General features: G+C 38.5%; 1 protein-coding gene and 1 non-coding gene across 6 annotated transcripts in view; both read left to right on the top strand.

Moving 5' to 3' along the window:
• Positions 1–25,038, top strand: part of LOC150081221 (protein still life, isoform SIF type 1-like) — a 496,225-nt gene that overhangs the window by 360,146 nt on the left and 111,041 nt on the right. For 4 of the 5 annotated variants that reach the window (XM_090379423.1, XM_090379422.1, XM_090379421.1 and 1 more), the window contains one exon: positions 13,859–13,903. The exons of the other annotated variant lie outside the window; for it this stretch is intronic. In XM_090379423.1, coding sequence (XP_090235549.1) covers positions 13,859–13,903 — 45 coding nt within the window. The remainder of the gene's footprint in view (positions 1–13,858; positions 13,904–25,038) is intronic. 5 annotated transcript variants of the gene reach the window in all.
• Positions 12,717–12,799, top strand: TRNAL-UAA (transfer RNA leucine (anticodon UAA)). The gene has a single exon. It is a non-coding gene; the product is annotated as a tRNA-Leu (tRNA).

Raw genomic sequence — 25,038 nt, 5'->3', positions numbered from 1 at the left:
GAAATTTAAATTTAACATCTCTTCATGGATTTCATTCATTCTTGAGTGTGGACTTTCTAAATAATCTTACAACTCTTCTAATTTCATTAACATCTGGGACAATTTTAATGCCTTCTTCTTCATTTATATTGTAGATGTCTTCATTGATGGCAATTTGATAAATTGTTTAATTGCAGTTAACTCCTCAGTTTGAATTGCTGTGCTCAACTTGCTCGCCTAACTGGCCTTCATCTGATGTTGTTATATTATGGTTTTAGGAGGATCAGAGACTAAGGCCATATTGTTCACTGTATAATTATCTGTAAATTGCAAATGTTCTCTGGTCGATTTTCGGTTTGCTAGAGGAAAAACCCGAGTTTCCGGGAGAAAAACTATTCTACCTTGAGGTCGACTAACTCTGACACGTTGTGATAAAAGGCCCATCAAAATTCCTCACATCATTGACGGGACTCAAACTCAGGTCTTTTCCACATGGTGTGGGTAGGACGGCGATTCTACCAACTGTGCTACCCACGAGGACATCTTCATCTGACTCGTTTTCTGTGGTAATATTTACATCAGAATCACTTGTTTTCTTATAAAGGACATCACATACTGCAAGACGTATGCCATGAGCATAACGTAAATGATGTTTGCAACTCACTAGTTTTCCAAATTAGCACCATTTGTAACACAAGTAACAATATTCTTCTGAATACTGAGATCAAATTCTTCAAGTTTAGCCCTTTACTGCTTTACAGCACTTTTTGCAGAAAATGATCCAATAATCCATTCCTAATCTCCAAAATTTGCATTGATCCACATGACCGTTTACATTTAAACATCTTCTATTTATCAAAGACGAATATTCGTCAAGAGATGTACTAAATCATGATCCTGCTTTTTTCTTTGCAGAAATTTCATTTTTAACTTTGGCTTTTATGATATCATGTTGTTTATATATGACAATCATTATGTCGCTAGGGTTTGCAGGAAGCGAACACCCTTTGTCTCGTATTTCCTGTCTCATAAAATTATTGCATTTGCATTTACTGAGAATCCATCATTAGCAATGCTAACAATTTCTTCTAGGGTATCTTTTCCTTCTTAGCAAAATACGTTAATAATACTTGCTTTCGCTTTCCAGTAGAATTGCTTTCTTCACTGTCCTCAAGTGCTTTGCGCTTACAAATTCCACTGTCTGTTGACTCAATTTATCTATTGAATGTGCCGCTTTTGTGAATACCGAATTTAACCCATTTATGGACCAGCCTCGGCACAGTGGAACTACACATTTTACATTTTGCACCTTTTTAATTGGAGTTCTTGATAAAATATTGCCAAACAAATGATTTTGAATCAGACATCGAGGGTTTAAAAATAAAAAGGCAGTAAAAAGGCACAAAAAAAGGTGGCAATTGAGAACTGAATCTTTGGTCAGCGTTGCTAGAATCTCAAAGCTTAAATATTGTAGCATGAGGGTAAAAATTATTATTCTTTATTCAAAAATATCTTACTCAAGAATTAAGTATAATTTCATGTATTATAATGATTTAGCGAGTAACATTAGCATGCCTAGTTATTTTGGATATAGAAAATATTAAACGTCCAGGATTTCCCAAGGATATTTATCTAGTTCCCGGGATTTTAAAATCCAATAGAAGAGTCTGGATCCCAGGAAAGAAACCCTAGTATATACCATGACACGTAGAGCTCAACTGGATGATTTCCAAAGGAGTGTTATTGTTAGATTTTCCACTGCTAGCCTGTAGATTCATGAATTACTGAGCCTACACCATTCATATTCAAACATTGGTGATGATATCATGAAATGAGCGTGTTGGTCCAGCCACATCTAGCAACGCGAAAGCTCACTCCACGTAACCAGAGGGTTCCTAGAAGAGAAGTGCGACAATGTCGTTAAATATCACTGCTAAACATCAACCATATATATGGACACACCATGTGCAGAGCTCCACAGCTTCAGTTTTCATGGGTGGGAAAGTGGCGGTGCATGAAACAAACACAACAAATCATAATCAGCGGTCTTGCCTTGCATGGTACAAAACGCATAAAATTTGCCCCAAAGAGCATTCCCCATGAATGCACTTTCTTGTGGGAAATTCTCTCAGTAACTCAACCCAGACTCCTTTCTTAGGAATCGCTGAAATGCTTTGTCCTTTTTGGTCCCCGAGATCTCCTGGTTCCTGAGATGATTATGTCCCAGCGAAAAAAAATAATTCTATTATTATTTTCATAATTTTAGTGACTGGCATTAAACTTTTGGTATTTGATTTGTGGAATTTCATTTTATAAACATTCACGCCCTTTGAATGGGTACGGCTGGTAGAAGGGAAACAAAGTAGTCTCAAAAGGCAAAAGTAATCTTCCCTTGATGTTTTTTATAAATTTCTTTCTAAATAACTATGAATAATATACGAATATAAGTTCCAGTTTCGCATATTTACAATTAACATATGAATTCCAATTAATGGAACTCATATTCGTATTTTATTCATAGTTATTTAGGAATTTATGCTTTTAAATTATCTTAGAAACCAATGTTCTACACACAGGAATTTTTTGGACACTGGTGCAAATTTCAGATTCCTGCAGTTGAACATGATTTGTGATTTATAAAAATTCCATGAGTTGTTTAATCTATTGGACTCGTTGGGCTTTATGAACCAAATATGTGGATTAACAATTGGAAGGATGAAACTGTCTCAATATGGACAGTTGGATAGGTCACGGTCTTTTTATAACGAGACCCCTGGGAAATGCAGATCTTCAATTCGGATCGGATGCTCAATGTCCTGCGAGAGCCCTCTGTAGGAAGATGAAATAGACTTTGGTTTTCCAGGTTTACAAGCAAATATTGTAATTCAGGAAACAGCACAGATTCCATCGAGAATAATCGCACTGGAGTTCATTATATCTTAAATGTTGCACTGTTTTTTATTTAATTTTATATAGTTTTTGATTAAAATATTTTCAACAAATCTTACCACAGGAAAAAATCAGTTAATTTAATTTCACAATTAATTTAAAAAAATCAAAATTTTAAAATCAATAGATAATCACTTAATGAAATGTTTGATATTCCAATCTGAATGATATTTTGAATTTAATGTAAAAATATTTATTTGTTAACTTGCATTCAGCAAACCACTGGTATTAAAATATTTTATATAGTAAAGAACATGCACCTGTAGTTCAAACCATACACCTTTTGATGATTTAATCAAGGTTCTGTTTCATCTCAATTCATTCCTTTCTTCCAATTACCTGCAGAGTGAGAATACCACACTTTCTGCTAATGTTTGCACAGCACTTTTCTCAATGATGCTTTTAATGCTCATTCGAAACTAGCATACTGGTTACAGATAGAGCAAGTACGCTGATTATCTGCATACTAATTACATAATAAATATCAATTTCAGTGGTGTTAATCAAAGTGGTAGTTATAAGATTGATCTCTCCACAATTCTTTCCTGCATTTAAACCTTATTTGGAATCCTTTCATTTTTGGTCATATGCTTATGTTCTCGAAAGATTATAAATCTTTCACAGATGATGCAATGGATTGTCATATTTCTGGATGAAGCGAGTATTATACAAATTCTTTCATCGAGAGGAAACACAACAGTTCCAATGAAGAAATGAAGGTTTCAAGTCCGTAAACTTTAGTTTGGTTTTATGATGCCAGTAATGCACATATATGCAATCCATTTTTCTGTACGATTCAGATTACATACAGGATGTATCAAATTACGTTACCATTACACCATATGCCAAATTATGTTGCCTTAACAATTCCCAGAGAATCAGCTCATAAACTCAATGTTTCGAAAGGATTTTTAGAGAACACACGCAATTTATGTAACACCCAAGATAGCTCTTGAGTGTTCCATGAATTGCGTGTGTTCTCTGATCGATTTTCCGGGTTTTTTGCTGTACAAAAAACCTGAGTTTTCGAGGGAGGGGAAGACCTTGCTATCCACGATTAAGACCGACTAACTTAGCTATGGAGTGAAAAAAGCCCATAAAAGTCCTTACGTCATTGACGGATTCAAAACTCAACCTTTTCCATCCGATGTGGAGAGAACAGTAATCATAATCACTGCCTATCCGCGCGGGCTATAGTTACGCATAACTATAACTACTAACTATTACAAAGGCGTCGACCCTTCCTCACCGAGAAAACGTTAGATGTGACTAGTTTCCTTTCAATCTCAGCCAAAGTGTATAAGTCTCATATCTAAACAGATTAATAAATTAACAATAATAATAGTAATAATAATAATAATAATAATAATAATAATAATTGATAATCAATTAATAATACTAACAAATTAATTACTGACTGGTTTCATAATGTTTTATAGGGGTATCTTCTTTGATCTTATCTCGACAAGAGTTTCAGCTGGTGTCAGTATAATTTTTTTAATGGAACAATCCTATCTTCCGCTTTACTTCCTTGGCATTTTTGCAGACAGATTGGCATCCTGAAAATCTCATAATAATAATTATGCCCAAATCATAATTTTTCTCAAATTTGAGCATCTGTTATTATGAGATTTTCAGGAACTTTTGTCGAAAGTTCCAAATCCCCTATAAAACCTTATGAAACCAGTCAGTAATTAACTGATGGATCCAATATCTCTCTATTACAGAAGATTTAGGAGAAGTCCGGTTGGCCTGCCTCCCTAAAATCCACTCATGCACACCTTCTCGATGGTAAGCCCTGTTACGTCACTTAGGTGGCAACGAACGTGTAGAGTGGTTCTCTTCAAGACGCCTGGTCAGCGTGAAGAGGAAAAGACCAAACCCTCCAGCAATGAGAGCACAATACAAATGGCCCTCAGTCCCCAGCAGCTTTCACTCTCCCTCTTACGGCAGCGAGAGGATCAGAGTGGAAGCAGAGGGTGCTAAGAATCTCTGGGTGCGACCAGGCTGCCATGCACGGAAATTGAACTTGGCCTGTTATAACGTACGATCACTCACCGGTGAAGACAGGATATTAAAGCTGGAAAAGGAATTAGAAAATGTGAATTGGAATATCATCGGTTTGGCTGAAACAAGAAGAAGAAATGAATCACTTATAAGTTTATCAAGTGGAAATCTGTTGTACACCAATGGACACAGTGAAAGGAGTGAAGGTGGAGTTGGGTTTCTGGTCCATAAAGATTTTAAAAACAACATTTTGGAATTCAAAAGTACATCACCAAGGGTGTCAAGACTAATACTCAAGATTTCTAAGAGGTACAAGCTAAAGATTATAATGATTTATGCACCAACATCGAGCCATGATGATGAAGAGGTTGAAGAAATGTACACTGAAATTGAGAGTCTTCTAGATGAGCAGAAAACCCACTACACTATTATTATGGGGGACTTCAATGCTAAGGTTGGAAAAAGGCAAAACAGCGCAGAAAGAGGAACTATAGGAAATTTTGGAATTGGTGAAAGAAATAAAAGAGGTGAAAGACTTGTGGAATTTGCAGAATCTCAAGGAATGTCAGTAATGAACACTTTTTTCAAGAAAAGGGTGAACAGAAAGTGGACATGGAAGAGCCCAAATGGATTAACAACTAATGAAATCGACTTCATCCTCACTAACAGAAGATATATTGTGAACGATGTTACCGTCCTGAATAAGGTAAATGTTGGAAGTGATCACAGAATGGTAAGATGTACACTTGATATAGATGTAGGAAAGGAAAGGAAAAAACTGACTCGAGTAAATAATACAAAGGTCTTTGAAATAGCAGAGGAGGAGAAAAAGCAGTATGTACTGGAACTTAAGAACAAGTTTGAGCTTCTGCAGACTGCTCAGGACCAAGATATCGACGAGGAATATTACAACTTTCTGAAAGTGATAAAGCCCAAGAAACCTATAGGGAAACAGAAATCCAAAGAAGAAAAAATTGTCAAGAAACACTTGTCATGATGAACCAAAGACGACAAATGAAGAGCAAGAAAATCACTGACAGGGAGAAAATTGAATATACTGAGTTATGCAAAGCCATTAGAAAGAGACTCAGAGAGGACATAAGAAGATTTAACACAAGAAAAGTAGAACAAGCATTAAGGGAAAACAAAGGATTTAAATCAGCAGCCATGAGCAGTAATACAGAAAGACAAATGATACTGAAACTGAAGAATAGCGATGGTGTACTTATAAACAGCAGAGAAGGCATAATTCAAATAGCAGAAGACTACTATAGAGAATTATACAAGGAGCGAGCGAATGATACCAGCAGTGGGGAAGATGGATTGCAAAGTAGCAACACATACGACATACCCGATATTCTTCCTGATGAGGTAGAACATGCATTGAAGAAAATGAAGAATCGGAATGCCCCGGGGGAAGATGAAGTTACTGTAGAGTTGTTAAAATTGGGAGGAAGAGACATAACACAAAAACTGGCAAGGCTCTTCACAAAGTGCATTAGAAAAGGTGTGATGCCTAAGCAGTGGAATAATGCAATCATAGTTTTGCTGCATAAGAAAGGAGATAAATCAGAAATTGGAAATTATAGACCAATTAGCTTGTTATCCCATATCTACAAGTTGTTCACAAGGGTCATTACTAACAGATTAGAAAGAATACTTGATGAGAATCAACCGAAAGAGCAAGCTGGCTTTAGGACAGCACGTAATATCACAGCTAATGGAGAAAGAAAATGAATATAAAATACCATTATGCCTGGCATTTGTGGATTATGAAAAGGCATTTGACTCTATACAGCATAAGGCAATGTTTCAGGCACTGGAAAGACAAGGCATAGATACTCCATATATTATGATTTTGAAGAAAATATATGAGAGTGCTACATCCTTTATTAGACTAGACAAAGACAGTAGCAAATTTAAAATCGAGAAAGGAGTTCGACAAGGAGACACAATATCTCTGAAGCTGTTTACTGCTGCCCTTGAGGAAGCTTTCAGAAGATTAGACTGGTCGCAGAAAGGAGTGAATGTGAACGGAGAGTACCTAAACCATTTACGATTTGCAGATGACATTGTGGTCATAAGCCACGATCCCAAAGAATTAGAGGAAAATCTTAATCAGTTATGCACAGTTAGTAAGGATTTTGGACTAAAGATGAATATGGCTAAAACAAAAGTAATGATGAACAAGTATGCCACGGAAAGGGAAATAACGATTGAAGGAGCAGTAATTGAAAAGGTGGAGTCATATACTTATCTGGGACAAGTTATTAGCTGTAATAATGATAAATGGCTGGAAGTCAAGAAAAGAATAAATTTTGGATGGATAGCATTCAGGAAATATAGTCACATACTGAAGAGCAATATCCCAGTTTGTCTGAAACGTAAAATAATGAATCAATGTATACTCCCCACCATGACTTATGGAAGTGAAACTTGGGCACTCACCAAAAGAATGGAAGAGAAGCTAAGAACTACACAGCGAAGAATGGAACGAATTATATTGGGAATCAGACTGTTAGATAAGAAGAGAAACACATGGATTAGGCAGCAAACTCAAGTAAAGGACATTCTTATCAAAACTAAAGAACTAAAATGGTCTTGGGCAGGACACATAGCTCGAAGACATGATGACAGATGGACTAAGAAAATAACAGAATGGTACCCAAGAGGAGCTAGAAGAAAACCTGGAAGACAAAGGCGGAGATGGATAGATGAAATTCATGAGTTTTTGAGTAGTAAATGGATGGCCAGTACTCAAAACAGAAGGAACTGGAAAGTTGCTGGAGAGGCCTTCATCCTGCAGTGGATTGAAAATGGCTGATGATGATGATGAATTAATTTGTTAGTAACAAATTAATTTTTCTAAACACACTATTTGAGACTAATTTTTCTAAACACACTAATTGAGACTAATTTTTCTAAACACACTAATTGAGACTAATTTTTCTAAATACACTTTTGTTTCACCTAGTTTATACACGTGAACAACCCTCATCTGAGATTCACTCCTGGGACTTTGTAATAGTTTCGAGGGATTTCAATTCCCAGCAAGTCAACATAGAATCTATCTAGATTCAAAAACACGACTCAGACACTCTTAGCTTTTTGAGCACCTATGATCTCTGTTATTTTTCCAATCGCTCTACCAGAGCTTTCCCCACTCACGATCTCCTGTTTGCATCAGCCCCACATTTAGGTCTGCCATGCTCTCCTTTATTTCAAACAGATCACATCCTAATATCATTAGACATTCTTTCTCTTGAAACTTCATTCCAGGCGAGCTCCATTATTTCAGATATAACTTCAAGAAAGAGAATTGGCATCTCATTAACCACATTCTTTGTTCTTGCGACACCATGATAATGACCGTGCTTTGAGATTTCGATAAATTTACAGATCCATACCGCTAATGCCAATCACTGCTTACACGAAGTTGTATTAATCGAGGATAGTTTTTCTGCCAGCTGCAACTCAGCGTGGATGACACATAATATGCCTTCAGCTTCATTAAAATTAACTATTCTTCAAGCCCTGGTGTCATCTTTATTATTTTCTGAAAAACGAGAAAATCTCAACCACTGCACTCTCTCCTGGGCTTATTCAACCTGCCCCTTTATAAAGCTTTTATCCATCTGTCTTCATATAGATCAAAGTCGTGCCTATCTTCAAAAAGGATCTCAAGACTCTGGCCACAAATACACATATTCCCTCCGAAATGTAATTGCCAAAATCTTGACACCATAACACACATGCGACTCTCAGATTACCTTGAACCGTTTACAATTACGTCTGATAACAGAATAAACTGTAAACTATTTAAGCACAAACAGCTTCCAGCTTCCTTACTGGCAAGTGCATCCCCATCAACCTCGTCTACTACTGGCAATGTGTGTCCGTTCATGGAAGAACACTGTCTAAGACCACTTCATGGTGATCTTCCAGCTGATGAGATCCACAAAGTCATCTCAAAGCGTTTGACTACGTCCCTTATAAATTTCACATCATAAAATTCAAAGTCTATGGTATCCAGATTCCACTTGTTCACTGATTGCAAATTTATCTCTTCCAGCGAATTAACACAGTCATCATTAATCAGATACTTCTAAATCCTTCATATCAACAAGTGGGGATTCTTCAGGAGTCTATCTCACTGTCACTACTGTTCAATATATTAATCAGCATAGCTCAACTATTACTGCAGGGGACACAAGTTCAAGTGTGTTTTCCGATGATGTCAAAATATATGACACTTTCTATGAGCCTCCCATTCACCCCATATCAGCATCTACAGTATGCACGCAACAAATTAAACTAATGGGTAACCACGGGTATAATTCAGAACTCGATGACCATCTACTGTGAAATGAACGGAGTCCAGCTCACGAAAACACGTTGAAAAAAGTGCTGCAATAAGCGAGAGCATATTGGAAAAGTATCACTCTCACCGGAAGTGTCGATCCTTTTAAGTGCCAATACAATCCATTCGCAAACTCATAATTCAGTCTCATACAGACCATCAGTATCATATGAATTCATCAGTATCACATGAGTTCAGCTATTAAGGAACGATACAGTTTTTAAGGAGCCTTGGTGTTAACTTCTCAAGCAATGCCCACTTTGACAAGCATATCCAGCTCACAATTAACAAAGCTCTGAAACATATCGGTTTTGTAAAAGAAATACTTAACAGTTTCATTGTTAACAGAGATACACTTCTTTCATAAAACAAACTGAAATTCATATGTAAGGTACTCTATGGACGTTTCTTCAGAAATTAACAGAATCCATCTCACGAAAGCATGTTGCTAAATATGCTGCTCTTCAGCGTTGTGGGGGAAATTCCAGTCTCACTAAAAGAATCGATCCCTCGAAGTACCAATGCAATCCCTTCGCAAACTCCACACTTCAATCTCAAACAAACCATGCGATGCAGCACTCGTGGATAGCATAGTTGGTATAATCACCGTCCGCTTCACACCGGATAGTTCGAATCCCGTCATTGATGCAAGGAATTTTTATGGGTCTTTTCGGGACGTGACTGAGTTAGTCCGTCTTAGGTGAGAGTAGCATGGTTTTCCTCCTTGAAATTCGAGTTTTTCGTCCAACAAATCGATCATAGAACATACACAATTTACAGACATATTATATGCGGTGCAATATGGCCTAAGTTGCTGATGTGCCCAAAACCCTGTACGGCGATGCCCATCCCTTCTAATAATTTGTCTAATCCTTCCTTAAATTATTCAAAACTATCCACTTCCACAAAGCCTGGTGGAAGTTTGTTCGAATAATCAATTATTCTATGACTGATAGCAAATTTTCGGACATCTCTCTCCTGCGACCTTTCTTTTCCAATTTAAATTTATTTCCCCTTATGTGTGCCGTCCTGCTGGTAAAATTATCTGTATTATTGGCAGAATCCTATATGCTGCTCTAGTAACCTCTCTACACTACTCAAAGAAATTCATGTCACACTGTACAAAAACCCCCTTGGTCTTCCCCACCCCCAGTTATGGTGAGTTTGGTTCCGTCCAAATGGTAAATTATTCTGAGATCATTGCTACCCAATGAAGTAATATCGCATTTATAAAAAAGTTACTTCACTTGCTATTTTTAGCCCATTTGCGTAATTTATCCAGGTCATATTTGAGTATCATATCTTGATAATTTGAGATGACACTTTTGGACACACTGAAGAACTCGGCAGCATCCTTCTCATGTGGTTGGTATATCACCTTTCAAATGGCTCTCCATCGCTGGCGATCATCCAGATGGTATCTGCTTGCCATGGTGTACAGTTCTGTAAAAGAAAATCAATCAGAGGAGTTTTCTCGCATAACAGAAGTAAAAAGGAAAAATAGCCATTTAAGCTTATTTCTAGGAATGTCAGATTTGCATGTTGTGAATCCTAAAAAAAAAAGCTAGCTAGGGATTTTTGATGAATCGAATATAATCGTACTTTGACAAGAAGATCCTTGACATAGACTTACTTTGGCAATAGGCTGATTTATTTTGGTAGTGAGTAATAAAGAATATATAGGTACAGTACATTTATTTCATCAATTTTGTTAGCAACCCAAAGATGGCCGAGTGGTTAAGGCACCAGACTTAAGATCTGGTTCTCGTATGAGAGCGTGGGTTCGAAGCCTCCTGGTAATTTAAAATCTTTATCCTCTGGCATTTACTGTCGTGAAAGGAATTTGTCCAAGCTGCTACATGTAAATCCCTGGTGCTCGTCGCCGTGATGAGATATTGTGTTAACTCTGTACTTCACAATAAAGATTTATTTATTTACATGATCAAAAATCACCTTTACCATTCTTCTAAACAGATATCACGATTGATATCGTAAAAGTTCAAGACGCAACACCAACAACAGCAATTTAGCGATAATAATAATGTCAAAAAATCAAAACTCCCAAAGTAAAGTAACTTTCGAGCTGGCTTAGGTAGAAAATTAGGAATTTGGTGGACATCTTACTTAAAATGTGTGAAGTGTTTTTATTTAGGATCAAAGGGAAAGAGTATGTCTAACCAGAGGAGACACCCTCTTCATCCCCACATCTCCTGAACAACGAAAGATGCTATGTACACGTTCTATATGTACGGCAGATGCTATGTACACGTTGTGGTACTACACTGACAGTGGTAGAGAACGAAAAGAACCTGGGGGTTATTGTGCAGGCAGATATGAAGTTTTCTGAGCAGTGCAGACGGTCTGCAAGAGTAGCTCATAGTGTCTTGTCAATGATATACAGGAATTTTTCTAGCAGGGATAAGAAGGTGATTATCCCATTATATAAGGCAATGGTCAGGCCACACCTTGAGTACTGTATACAGACCTGGAGGCCTCATTTCAAGAAGGATCTAGAGCTGCTGGAACGAGTACAGAGAAGGGCAGCAAGATTAGTGAATGGAACAAAGGCTTGCTCTTACGAAGAAAGGCTTAAATTTTGCCAATTACAGTGTCTGGAGATTAGGCACCTGCGAGGTGATCTGATTGAGGTGTATAAAGCCTTGAATGGTTTGAGCATGCTCAATGCCGGTGGAATTCTTCCTCTTGCTCAGAATAATCATTTGAGAGGGCATAAATTCAAATTGAGGAAAGACAGATGTAGGATAGATGTGCGGAAGTTTGCCTTTAGCCAGCAGGTGGATGGTTGGTGGAACAGACTTCCATCCTTTGTTGTGGAAGTTGATAGCCTAAATAAATTTAAGGCTGAGCTGGACAGGTACTTGGAACGAACAGAGGGTTGAAATGGGAGCGTGTTTTTTTTTTTTTTTTTGGCTGATGCTGCATAAGCTTTCTTTCTTTTATCATATGCCTCTACTAATGCTAATGCTATGCTGGCAAATAATTCTACCCAATTGCTACGCAGACAAAGTGGGGCCTGAAACTTAAACGGGAAGGAGAATAACATTTCATAGTACTCACATAAACATGTATTTGGGTACCACATTCATGGTGAAAAGCAATAAATATAATCGCTGCAAGAAGCTGTTTCTGTTAGCGGTGTTTTAAATGTTTTTCACCATCAAAAACTATCTTATCTTTCTATCTTAAGGCACTATCTTCCGTTTCCCGTTTTTACATTTGGTCTCAAAAAGTGGAAATGTGTAACTTCTTTAACTTTTGCACTGACTGCACATCAGACTGAACATCGAATATCGGGGTGTAGCTCAGTGACAGAGCATTCGCTTTGCATGTGAAAGATCCCCCGAGGGTGATCGCTCCACCTCCAATCATTTACATTCATTTCATAATTTTTTTCAGTAGCACCAGGGTGGCCGAGTGGTTAAGGCGCCAGACTTAAGATCTGGTTCTCGTATGAGAGCGTGGGTTCGAACCCCACTCCTGGTAATTTAATATTTTTATCATCTGGCATTTACTTCCCTGAAAGGAATTTGTCACTTACCTGTTGTACCACAATATTTATATTTGGTAGGCAAATAAAGATTTATTTATGAACTACACGATATGGCAAGTTTAGACTAGCAATTTAAACACTATAAACTTATCTGAAATATCTTATTTAAAAATAAAAGGTTCATATATAACTTAAGCAATCATCAATTCCCCTTCGACAATACACCATAGGTATTTGCAACTCTAACTATTGTGGACCTACAGATGTTAAGATAAAAATGAACTTAAGTGATAGAGGTAACTTATTTTTGATACTTCCTGTATTTTTCTATAAATAAACACAAAAAAAAAACTGTAGACAGAAAATGCACTTTTATTATAAGCAATACTGCTATAAAATTTTGTTGATTGGTTAGGTAGCTGCGCTTGTCTGTTAGATGTGAAAATTGTTGTTGCCAATAAACCTGCCAATAATGCCTTTGTCAGCTTTATCCCCAATTTGGAATGACACTTACTGTTATATACACCAAACTTTCTCCAGAAAAAATAAAGTAGAGCACATCATTTATTGGCTTTCAGTATCACAAAGGCTTTCTGCGCGTTTTTTTTCTAATTTTCTTCATTCTTGAAATTGATTATCGGTCGATCATGTCTAGGTTTATCGGCCAACAGTAAAAACACTATTTTTGGCTCAAGCCAGTTTTAATATTGGGCCAAAAATATTGTTTCATTTTTTTATTTCACGTGCTTACTGAAACTGATATATTTTCTAGTTGGATTTTTTCTCTCAGTTACTAGAAGCTGTAAAGAAATTTTCTTCACAGTTTCTGACATATTATTTTAGGATTTTTGTATGTTTAATATCCTGTTTTTTATCAATTTCAAACATTTTCAATTAAATATTCGCATCTTTTTTTAAAAGAATAAGAAAGAAAGCCTTTAAAGCAATTGAAATTAGTTTTAAATATATGAAGATATCCTGCTCCTCATATAATATTCTCAAATGATCTGGATTATTAGTTGTTTGATCGTAGTTTTTTTATGTTAATGCAGCACATGAGTGACGTCGTAGACTGGTTTGAAGATGCTTTGCAAAAGGTAACTGTCATTCCACCGGCACGGCCCCGCCCTTTCTGTAGACTTTCCTGTTTGTTTTGCTGTAGTCTGTGCATTTATAGTAGACACTATCAGTATCTATGTCACTGTTTGCCACTATCAGTTGTGTTGTATTTTTTATTTACTTCATTCTCTAGATATTTTCCTTCTCATAGGGGCACTTGTCACTTTCTTTTCTCTGCATGGTTATTGCCAATTCTATTACTATCACTTCTCATAGCTGCAAAACTGTGATCGTATTTTTCGGCACATATTTATTAAAACAAGCGTGAGTCATTATCATCTACCACCAGGAGGCGCAAACTTCCAAGTTAACACATATCCGCCATTTTGTGGAAAGAAGAAGAAACATGATTAATTTTCCTTCACATGATTCTGACTCGTAATCATAACGTCTATGTTATAATAAATATGTGAAACCGTAGATTAAATTTTTCCATTTCTATTCGGTTGGTAGTTGTCTTTTAAAATTTTTAAGTTTGAATGACGCATGTTTGACTGTAATTTTATTTTTCTACAAGAATTTCAATAAATTTATAATGTATTCTATACTATAATTTAAAGTTTAAAATAAACTTCATTTTATAATTTTTTTTTCTGGTTTAGATATTTTAGCACATTCGATTCCACAGTGATTGAATATTATGGATTCTAAAATTAGTTGATTGTAGAACATTCCTAAAATTTTATGAAATATGGGGTATAATCCACGTTTATTAAACCCTAAAAATAAATTATAATGGTGATGAATTACTGTGGATTTAAATGTCTTTAATATCAAGTGTTATGTGTATGTTCGTTTAATGATATATATGTCTACATTAATAAATTTATGATTTTACTCTTTATTCTGTTTAAGATTTCACCTTATGGAAAACATTTCTTTAAAAGATATATAGGTTTCATAGTGATTGATGATTACTGTATTAATTTTGCTTTATAGATGTTTGCAATAAAACTCAAAGAAATATATCTCAACTGAAGCTGATGAAATATATTTATTTTTAAATGTCTTAATATAATTTAAGTTGCTCTTAGAAAAGTTCTTTATCTATACACAGTTCTTTTTCTGCTTTGCTTTGACTTTCCTAGAACTTCCCTGAGGTTTGTAAATGGTAAGATGATTATCTTTAAGTTTAAAGGCCATAAGCTGTTGGAAATCAGAGTTATGTGTCTCCACAAAGTCTGATACTGCATGTTAGACTTTGTGGAGCAACATAATGCATAGACTGTGTTACTCCCTATCAAGAGCTTCTCTTGATAGAGACTAACACTTACTAATTGCCTCCTTAGCATTAGCATTAGCATTAGCATTAGCATTAGTAGAGGCATTTGATGCAAGAAAGCAAGCTTATGCAACATCAGCCAAAAAAAAAAACCACTTCCACTTCACCCCTCTGTTCGTTCAAAATACCTGTCCAGCTGAGCCTTAAACTTATTTAGACTATCAACCTCCACCACAAGGGATGGAAGTCTGTTCCACCAACCAACCACCCGCTGGCTAAAGACAAATTTCCGCACGTCTATCCTACATCTGTCTTTCCTCAATTTGAATTTATGCCCTCTCAGCTGATTATTCTGAGCTAGAGGAAGAATCCCATCAGCATTGAGCATGCTTAAACCATTCAAGGCTTTATACACCTCTATCAGATCACCTCGCTGGTGCCTAGTCTCCAGACACTGTAATTTGCAAAACGTAAGCCTTTCTTCGTAAGAGCACCCCTTTGTTCCATTCACTAATCTTGTTGCCCTTCTCTGTATTCGTTCCAGCAGCTCTACATCCTTCTTGAAATGAGGCCTCCAGACCTGTATACAGTACTCTAGGTGTGGCCTGACCATCGCCTTATACAATGGAATAATCACCTCCTTATCCCTGCTGGAAAAATTCCTGTATATCATTGACAATACTCCATGAGCTACTCTTGCAGCCCGTCTGCACTGCTCAGAGAACTTCATATCTGCCTGCACAACCACCCCCAAGTCCCTTTCATTCTCTACCACTGTCAGTGTAGTACCACAGAGTTGATACGTTGCTCTGGGGTTGCTGTTTCCCATATGTAGTACTTTACATTTGTCAATGTTAAACTTCATTTGCCACCTCTCAGCCCATCTGCTCAACCTTTCCAGATCCTGTTGCAGCAGCATAGTGTCAGTAGTGTCCTTGACAACCCTGCCAACCTTTGTATCGTCTGCAAACTTGGACATTAATCCCGATATACCATCATCAATATCATTTATAAATACAGAAAACAATAATGGACCCAACACTGAGCCCTGAGGGACTCCACTAATAACATCAGTCCACGATGAGCAGTGTCCATTGATTACCACTCTCTGTCTTCTCCCCCTCAACCACCCCTTTATCCATAGCAGCAATTTGCCTCCAATGTCACACTGCTCCAATTTGTGTAGCAGTCTTCCATGTGCAACAGTATCAAAAGCCTTTCTAAGATCCAAGTATATAATATCAAAGTTATTCCCTGCATCCAGTTCTTTTGTGACTGCATCATAGTATCCAATCAAGTTGGTCAGGCAAGACTTCCCCTTAACAAAACCATGCTGTGTCTGAGCTATAACTGAAGTCTTGTCTAAATGATCCTGCAGTGCGTCTTTAACCAGTGCCTCCATTAATTTTCCTGGAACAGAAGTTAAGCTCACAGGTCTATAATTACTTGTGTCAGCCTTTGATCCTCCTTTGTGAATTGGGGTCACATTTGCACATTTCCAGTCTATGGGTACCTCCCCTGAGTCCAAGGAAGCTCTCATAATTATGGCTAAGGGTTTGCTTACTTCCTTTGCTGCCTCCTTTAATATAACTGGATAGATCCCATCCACCCCGGGTGCCTTTCTTGTGTTTATCTTCAACAGTTTCTCCTCCACTTTACTCCCAGTTATTTCAAGATTCTGTAGCTTACTGCTAGAGCTGAATACACCTCTGGCATTCCCCTTGCTGAATAACTCCTCATGTGTGAATGTCGATGCAAAATATTCATTTAGTTTGTTAGCCACCTGAGCAGGATCATCAACACTTGACCCATCAGTATCAAGTGGACCAATCTGATTCATCCCTTTCCTTCTAGAGTTTACATAAGTAAAGAACTCTTTGCTGTTTTTCTTTGCATCCCTTGCCAAGGATTTCTCGTAATCTGCCTTCGCCTGCCTAACCTCCTTTGTAACTTGGTTGCATATCAACTTGTATCTATCATAGGCTTCTGTGTCATGTGTTAATTTGTAAGTATCCCATGCATTTTTCTTCTCTGCCATATGCCTCATTAGTTCATCTGACATCCATTTTGGCCTAAACCTTGAACAATATTTCTTAGTTGGTATGTAAAGCCTAGTAGCTTCCAAGATAAGTTCTTTGAATGCTTCCCATTTTGAATTTGCTGTTGGTAACATCATCAGTTGGTCCCACTGTATAGAATTTAAATACTGTCTCAGTCCATCGTAGTCGCCTTTACGGAAGCAATAACCCTTCCCTTTACCCCTAATGGTAGTTACCTCTTTGAGTAAATCCCACTTCAGCACACTGTGATCACTGCCACCTAGTGGTTCATTTATCTGCAGATTCTTAATGCATGAAGAATCACTGCTGATAATCAAATCAAGAGTATTACTCCCTCTAGTTGCCTCCCGAACATGCTGATGTAGAAAACAATCATCCAATAAATCCACAAAAGCCCTGCTAGTGTGTGAGTATCCAGCCCCAAATTCCAGTCAATATCTGGGAAATTAAAATCTCCCATTATAAGACACTCTGATTTACTGGCCCACTCTATTTCCCTGTACAGTTCCTTATTATACTCATCAGAGTCATTAGGCCTATAGAACACTCCTACTCTCAATTTTGATCTCCCAATGTTTATGTCACACCAAACTGACTCCACACTGCACTGTCCAGCGATGTCGACTGGCTTCACTTCCTTGGTTTTTATGTGTTTCTTAACTAATAGCATAACACCTCCCCCCTTCCTATCCTGTCTATCCTTTCTGTAGACGTTGTACTCCCCAAATTGCAGTTCCGCATCCCTTATATCTGTGTGACACCACGTCTCTGATATCCCAACAATATCTGCCTTCGATGTTTTGAGCAATACCTCAAATTCATCAAATTTATTTACTAAACTCCTAGCATTGGTGTACACGCAAGTATACCTGCACCTGTTTCTATTCTTAGCTACCCTAACACAACCCATGTGTTTACTTGTACCACAATGGCTCCCAGCAGTCTCTGAAATACCATGCATCTTGTTTTTCAGGCTTCTGCTCATTCTAATAGAAGCAGTGCAAGAATCTCTTTCACCTCTGCCAGTGGCTACTGTCAATCTATTGGTCTTTGTCTCCCCCCAAGCTAGCAGTTTTCCGACCCACCTAACACTGCCTCGATAGCATCAGCAAATATTCTTACACCCTTTCTATTTAAGTGTATCCCATCCCTGTAGAAGCAATCTCTCCTGTTAACAAGTACAGTCCAGGCTGAAAAAAATTCTACCACTTGAGCCTTGCACAATCTTTCCAGGGCCGAATTGATCGACAAGGCTCTCATCATATACTCCCTCCTATCGTGTCTGGGCAGAATTGCAGACACTTTCAAATTCAACCCTAATTCTCGGCTTTTGTTCAACAGTGACCTGTACTTGTTAAGTAATTCTGCCGGTCTCCTACTCTTAATATTATTAGTGCCAACGTGTACAACTATATCACCTTTTGTGCCCTTAAAAGATGATATTCGCTCTACAACGTCATCAACCTTTGCCCCTGGCAGACATACCCTGGTCCTGTTCCACCTATCTTTTTTACAAAGCATGTTCCCCGTTTCCCTGACAATAGAGTCACCAACAACTACTAGTTCCTTCGGGACCAGCGCATTCTGCCTTGGGGGTTGTTCAACAGTGACCTGTACTTGTTAAGTAATTCTGCCGGTCTCCTACTCTTAATATTATTAGTGCCAACGTGTACAACTATATCACCTTTTGTGCCCTTAAAAGATGATATTCGCTCTACAACGTCATCAACCTTTGCCCCTGGCAGACATACCCTGGTCCTGTTCCACCTATCTTTTTTACAAAGCATGTTCCCCGTTTCCCTGACAATAGAGTCACCAACAACTACTAGTTCCTTCGGGACCAGCGCATTCTGCCTTGGGGGTTGTCTCTGTGTCACGCGATGCCCAAGTGCAAGCTCTGGCGTTGATGTGGGCAGCTGAGAGCTTGATGGGCCCCTCAATTTAGTTTCTTCGAGGGCATCCACCCTGTCCTTCAAGCTCTCATATAGGCCCAAAAGAACGCCGAGTTGTTGCCTGATATCGATACACTCCTTGCATCGCGCACACACAAAGACATCCCCCTTGGCAGTATCATGTCCCGTACCCGATTGCTCTGCAAACATCAAGCAAACAGTGCATTTTATAAGGCTGTGAGTCAGAGGACAACTGTCCCCCTCAGTTCTGCTCTGAGCCACAGCACTTCCATTAGCTTGAGCCTTTTGCTTTGCTGCTCTGGTCTGAGTCATGATTCTATTAATTTGATAGAGACTAACACTTACTAATTGCCTCCTTCCCTATCCTTATCTAATACAAAGTGAAAAGTCCAGGAAAAACCTCCAGAAAAATGTGTTAAGATAAAATGTGCTATGAATAGATAATCCTTCAAATACCATTGTCCCAAATACCAAGAAGCATAACAAATATACTGTCTTCTTCAGGTAATGTAATAATTATCGTACAACTCTAGTGCCCTCATGGTGATTATAATTGCCATGGAAATGGCAATTCGGCGCAAGACAATTTGTTATATGCGAAAATTCGCTGTACGAGACAAGTCGTGAGCACTATTCGATTAATTATATGCGACAATTCAGGTTATAACAAAGCAATACCAAAAAATGCAAACTTCTGACATACTGTGCTGTAAATGGTTAAATTATTGATCACGGTAAGGTTCACGTTTTAGATATGAATAAAGTAACTATTGTCTTCACTATGTCCATCTATCTGTCGGTAAGAACGGCTGCATGTAATAATTCTACCCTTAGTGTATGGATTTTCATAAAATTTCATATTTGGCTGTTTCAGAAAGACTTGCCACACCTTCCTAAATTTAATTAAAATTGGAGCAATAAATATCCGGAAATTATTATTTCTTTGTCCATCCGTCCGCATGTAATAACATGATTTTCAGTGGACGGATTTTTGTGAACTTTTATATTTGGCTCTTTTGGAAAGATCTCTCGAGCCCTCAGAAATTTAATTTAAATCGGACAAAAAGAAATCTGGGCCAACAAAGAAACAAGTACCCAGGGCCCCCTGGATAACAATGCATGATCCTGAATAAGTAGCATAGATGAGTTGAGGTATGCGCCTGTTTTCGCCACGACTGTACTTCCATATTGTAGTCCTTATAATATTGACGGACATGGTGAAGAAAATAGGTGCATACCCAATTTCCAGCCTACCTATGATTACGATTGGATTGAATATTTTACATAAAATAAATTGATTTTAAAAATGCATTCCTTTCTTTTTTTCTACTATTTTCTAAATTTCTGTATTTCTCCTATCTCTTGAGTTCCCAAACGTTTTACTTCATTGATTTTCTTAATTTCACTGTGTACGTGAAATAGCGAATCGTTGCGCATTATACGAATTTCGTAGTAAATTGCCATAGCCATCAATTGTCTTTCACCAAATTGTCATATACACGGAAATGTCATGCGCAAAACTGTCGTATGTCGAAAGGTCTTAAAAGTTATACCCAATTGGTATAATCCCCAAAGCAGTGGTAGAGTGGACCACTGTAAAGAATGTCGCCAAATCTTGGTTCTTCTTTCAGTGAAAGAGCAGTGAAATACTTTGATGTTGTTCTTAACTGTTTCTGCTTTAGTAACAAGGCGAAAAGTTCGGTTTTATCTTTGAAGAGGGCTGAGGCCATTCATCTTATCTTGAATAAACAGCTCCAGCTCTGATGTCAAGCCACACCTAGTGTAATTTGTCTGGTGGCACTCCACGTGCTACCAGAAAAATTGCGCTATACACACAAGGTGATAAATTTAAATTGAGAAACGGTTGCAGTAAATGAAATTTTGCTTTCAGCTGGAGAATAAATGATTGTTGCGACAAATTTCCATCTGGTGTTGTGGAAGGATAGTTTGAAAACAAGACAAATTATTAAAGCACAAGAAATGTTTCTTTTTTTTTTTTTTTTTTTGCCAATACTTGCATCATTTGTGCAGGGTCGCTGCAAGTGAGTAGGCATCGCCTACGGGCAGCAGGTCAGGGGGGGGGGGGCAAAAGATTTTTTGACATAGCTTTTTTGATTGGTTTATTAGTATTCAACATTTAGGGCGACAAATTTTATATCGCCTACTGGCAACATAGGGTTGCAACGCTACTGCATTTGTGAATACTTATATCACAATGTTCAACAAAATTAACAGAATAAAATGTTTTTGACGAATATTTTATCGTAACCAACAGTGCCACCGAAGGCGAATATTTGATACAATAGGCAGCCTGGTGTGCAAATTCCGAGTGTACAATAGAAATCAATCTACCACCTTATGCAAAATTATTCATGCATATAAAAACATGGGTTGTAACCATCTCACTTCATTCTCATTTTTTGGCTTGCTCAGTGGGGTAGCCACATCTCTAGTACTCAGGATGACAAGTCATCGCTGTTTAGATGATTCTTTGATACGTCGGGCCGTTGGAGGACTTGAAGCTGGGTAGCCGCAGGTGGAGGTGGCATGTTGACTTAATGCGTCACGCAGTGTTGTCTCGATCCTATGGAAGAAGTTTGTTTGTTTGTTTGTTTGTTTGTTATTTGGTTTTTAGGAGCATTAGCAACTAAGGCCATATTGCTCCGGGATATGCGGTGGTCATTCTCTGACCTTTCCGCATCCTCCGTATTTGGTGGTGACGGGCTCGAACCCCGATCTAATCAAGAAGCGTGTGCTACGCACTGCTGCTCCTTCCCACCTGGCTACGGAGGTGCCTTATGAAAGAAGTTTCAGGAGACAAGAAGTGCTGGCAAGGTTACCCTTGGGCGCCAACCAGAACGGTCAGCTCTCTGGCTGTAATAGTAAGACGGAACCCTAATATGTCCTGTCATCAAATGTCCCTTGAAGCTTTTGTGGACACAGCTGATAACATCCCAACTGGACTGTGTTAAGAAGGCTCAATTCAAGTGGGTTCTATGCAAGGAAGCCTGTGTGGTTTTTATCCCCCTTAACCCTGTCTGCGCGTGTAACACAGTGGTATCATCAAGGTCATCCAACACCGGATGGAAACGGCCCGGGTTCGAATCCCGTCAATGACACGAGGAATTTTAATGTGATTTTTTCAATCCTTGGCTGAGTTAAATCATTCTCAGGCGTAGACAGCAAAGTTTTTCCCTTCAGCAACGGGAGTTTTTTCGTCCAGCAAAACAAGCAAATCGACCAGAGATCACCCGCAATTTACAGACATAATACATATACGGGTATATGCCAGACAAGCTGCACTTGCTACCTGGGAGTCTAAAACGCTGATGGAACTGATATTCGGGTGACACTCAAGTCAAGTGGACCCAATTTCGGCGAAGTCCGGACGGTCTGTGACAGCCAAATCCTCTGCTTGCACCTTCACGATGGTGGGACTCTTAGTAATCCTGGGTATAACTTCCATGCACAAGTACATGGTGGGTGACCACCCAGGTGTGAACCAACGTAAGGAGGGGTCGAGGTGTGGCGCCCACACCACATGGAGGAACGCCGCCCCTCTATGTTAACAGGCAGTACTAGGTGGTAGACGACTCTCAACAACCGGTGAAATACCGCCACTTTGCTTATTGGAAGCTTGAAGTGGTGGAACCCATGTTTAGTCTCTAGAGCTACCCTTCCCTATCTCTTCCAACATGCAGTATGATTGATGACTTTTGAGGTTATAATGAACATTGTGGCGAGATCAAATATTCCTTACATTTCGAGGGTGCAGCTGTAAAACGGTGTTCGCAGGCCGGCCGCTAGTTAGTACACCGGACCGAACCTATTGGTAACTCTCTAGGAGGCCTCCAGATCAGCTAGTGTATAATCGTGCTACCTCTACTCTGCCAGATAGTGACTGTAGGGAGTCCGAGTAGAGTGTATGCGGGGAGCATTGTCGAGGTCACGTTATGTCAAGGATCTGGGTATATTCTTACCACGTGTACGCCATATCCAAAAATTTCATTACTTCATACAGTATGTCCCACCCACTTTTTCTTACTATTGAATACACCATGAATTGTCAAAATAATAGAGCAAGCTTATCTGCGAAAAGATCTAAACCTCCCAAGCACTTCCTAATTCATTTCACAAATATACGTGGTCTCAATTCTAATCTCAACGATGTCCATTTCCACTTGCAGTCTGCCAAACCCCATGTACTTTTTCTGACAGAATCTCAGTTATCGGTTGATTCAACTACTGCTCATCTCAGTTGCCCAAATTATTCGCTGTATGATTCCTTTTGCCTCAAAGGTGGTACTTGTGCATATGTCCGTTCTGATATTCCCTGTCAGAGACTTGGCAATTTGGAATCACCTCTCTTTGATCTTCTCTGGCTTAAAATCTCTCTACCTCATTGTGTCAAATTCATCTGTTGTCTCTACCGTTCTCTCAGCTCCACTAATCACTTGGAGCTCTTTGACTTCCTCTCTTTGCAACTTGACTTTCTCCAGTCCAACTTTCCTAACAGTGAGGTAATTTTCCTTGGTGATTTTAATGTTCACAACTCCAGCTGGCTTCCGTTTTCTAGTCACACCGACCCAGCAGGTCGAGATGCTGAAGCTTTTGCAATTACTAATGACCTTGCACAGATTGTTCCTTTACCTACAAGAATACCGGACAATCCTAATCATACAGCCAATACGCTTGATCTTTTTCTCACAAACAACCCTTCTAAGTACACGGTTGATGTGAGAGGTCCTCTAGGCACTTCAGATCACAACTTGGTGATTGTCTCTTCTCCAATGGAACCTTTATCTCATGGCTATTCCCAACCTCGTGTTGTTTGGCATTACAAGAATGCAAAATGGGATGACCTGCGAGATTTCTTTTCTTCTTTTCCTTGGTCGGATTACTGTTTCAAAACTTCTGATGTCAACGTTTGCTCAGATCGTGTCAGTGAAATTATTCTTGCAGGAATGGAATCCTTTATCCCACACTCCACTTTAAAATCTCGTCCTTTATCTAAACCTTGGTTTTCCAATAAATGTGCTAAGGCTGTTCAAGAGAAGAATGTTGCATATCGTAATTGGCTTGTTTCTAATTCTTCAGTTTCATTTTCTGCCTACACCAAAGCTCGCAACAATTGTAAAGCAGTTATTAATCAGTCCAAACTAGAGTTTGAACAGTCTAACAGTAGGAAACTTGCTTCTTGCCCTAATGGTAGCCGAGCATTCTGGTCTCTTGCGAAAGCTATTGGCCGCAACTTTTGCCCATCTCTGCTCCCACCTGTCCAAACCAGATGGTTCTGTTGTCACTTTAGCCAAGGATAAAGCTGACCTGCTAGCATCCCATTTTTCTTCGAGCTCATGTATTAATGATCTTGGTAAAACACCTCCCACCATTACCAACACGCTCCATTCAATGCCTCCTGTGGTCTTCCGTCCAAAGGATATCAGAAGGATTTTGATGAATCTTGATGGTATGAAAGCTCCAGGTCCTGATGGTATTTCTCCACTTGTTCGCAAAACCTGTGCTCCTGAGCTTACTCCTATTCTTTGCCACCTTTTTTCACTTTCTTATTCCAAAGGTGTTTTACCTTCTGCTTGGAAATTTGCTCATATTCAGCCAGTTCCTAAAAAGGATGACAAATCCCTCCCATCCAATTATCGTCCCATTGCAATTACTTCTACTCTTTCTAAAGTAATGGAGAAATCAATTAACCGCCAACTCTTAAACTACCTAGAAACCTTCCGTCTGATCAACGATCACCAGTATGGATTCCGTCAATGTCGATCCACTGGTGATATTCTGGCTTATGTTTCCCATTTATGGACTAATTCAATGGAAAGGTTTGGTGAAACACAATTAGGTTGCTCTTGACATCTCAAAGGCTTTTGATCGTGTTTGGCATAAAGGTCTTCTAAACAAGC

This window comes from Mastigoproctus giganteus, chromosome 8 (assembly GCF_048544385.1).
Source record: "Mastigoproctus giganteus isolate SK-2022 chromosome 8, ASM4854438v1, whole genome shotgun sequence".
NCBI classification, from domain to species: Eukaryota; Metazoa; Arthropoda; class Arachnida; order Uropygi; family Thelyphonidae; genus Mastigoproctus; species Mastigoproctus giganteus.
This window is presented reverse-complemented; position numbering and strand designations above follow the sequence as displayed.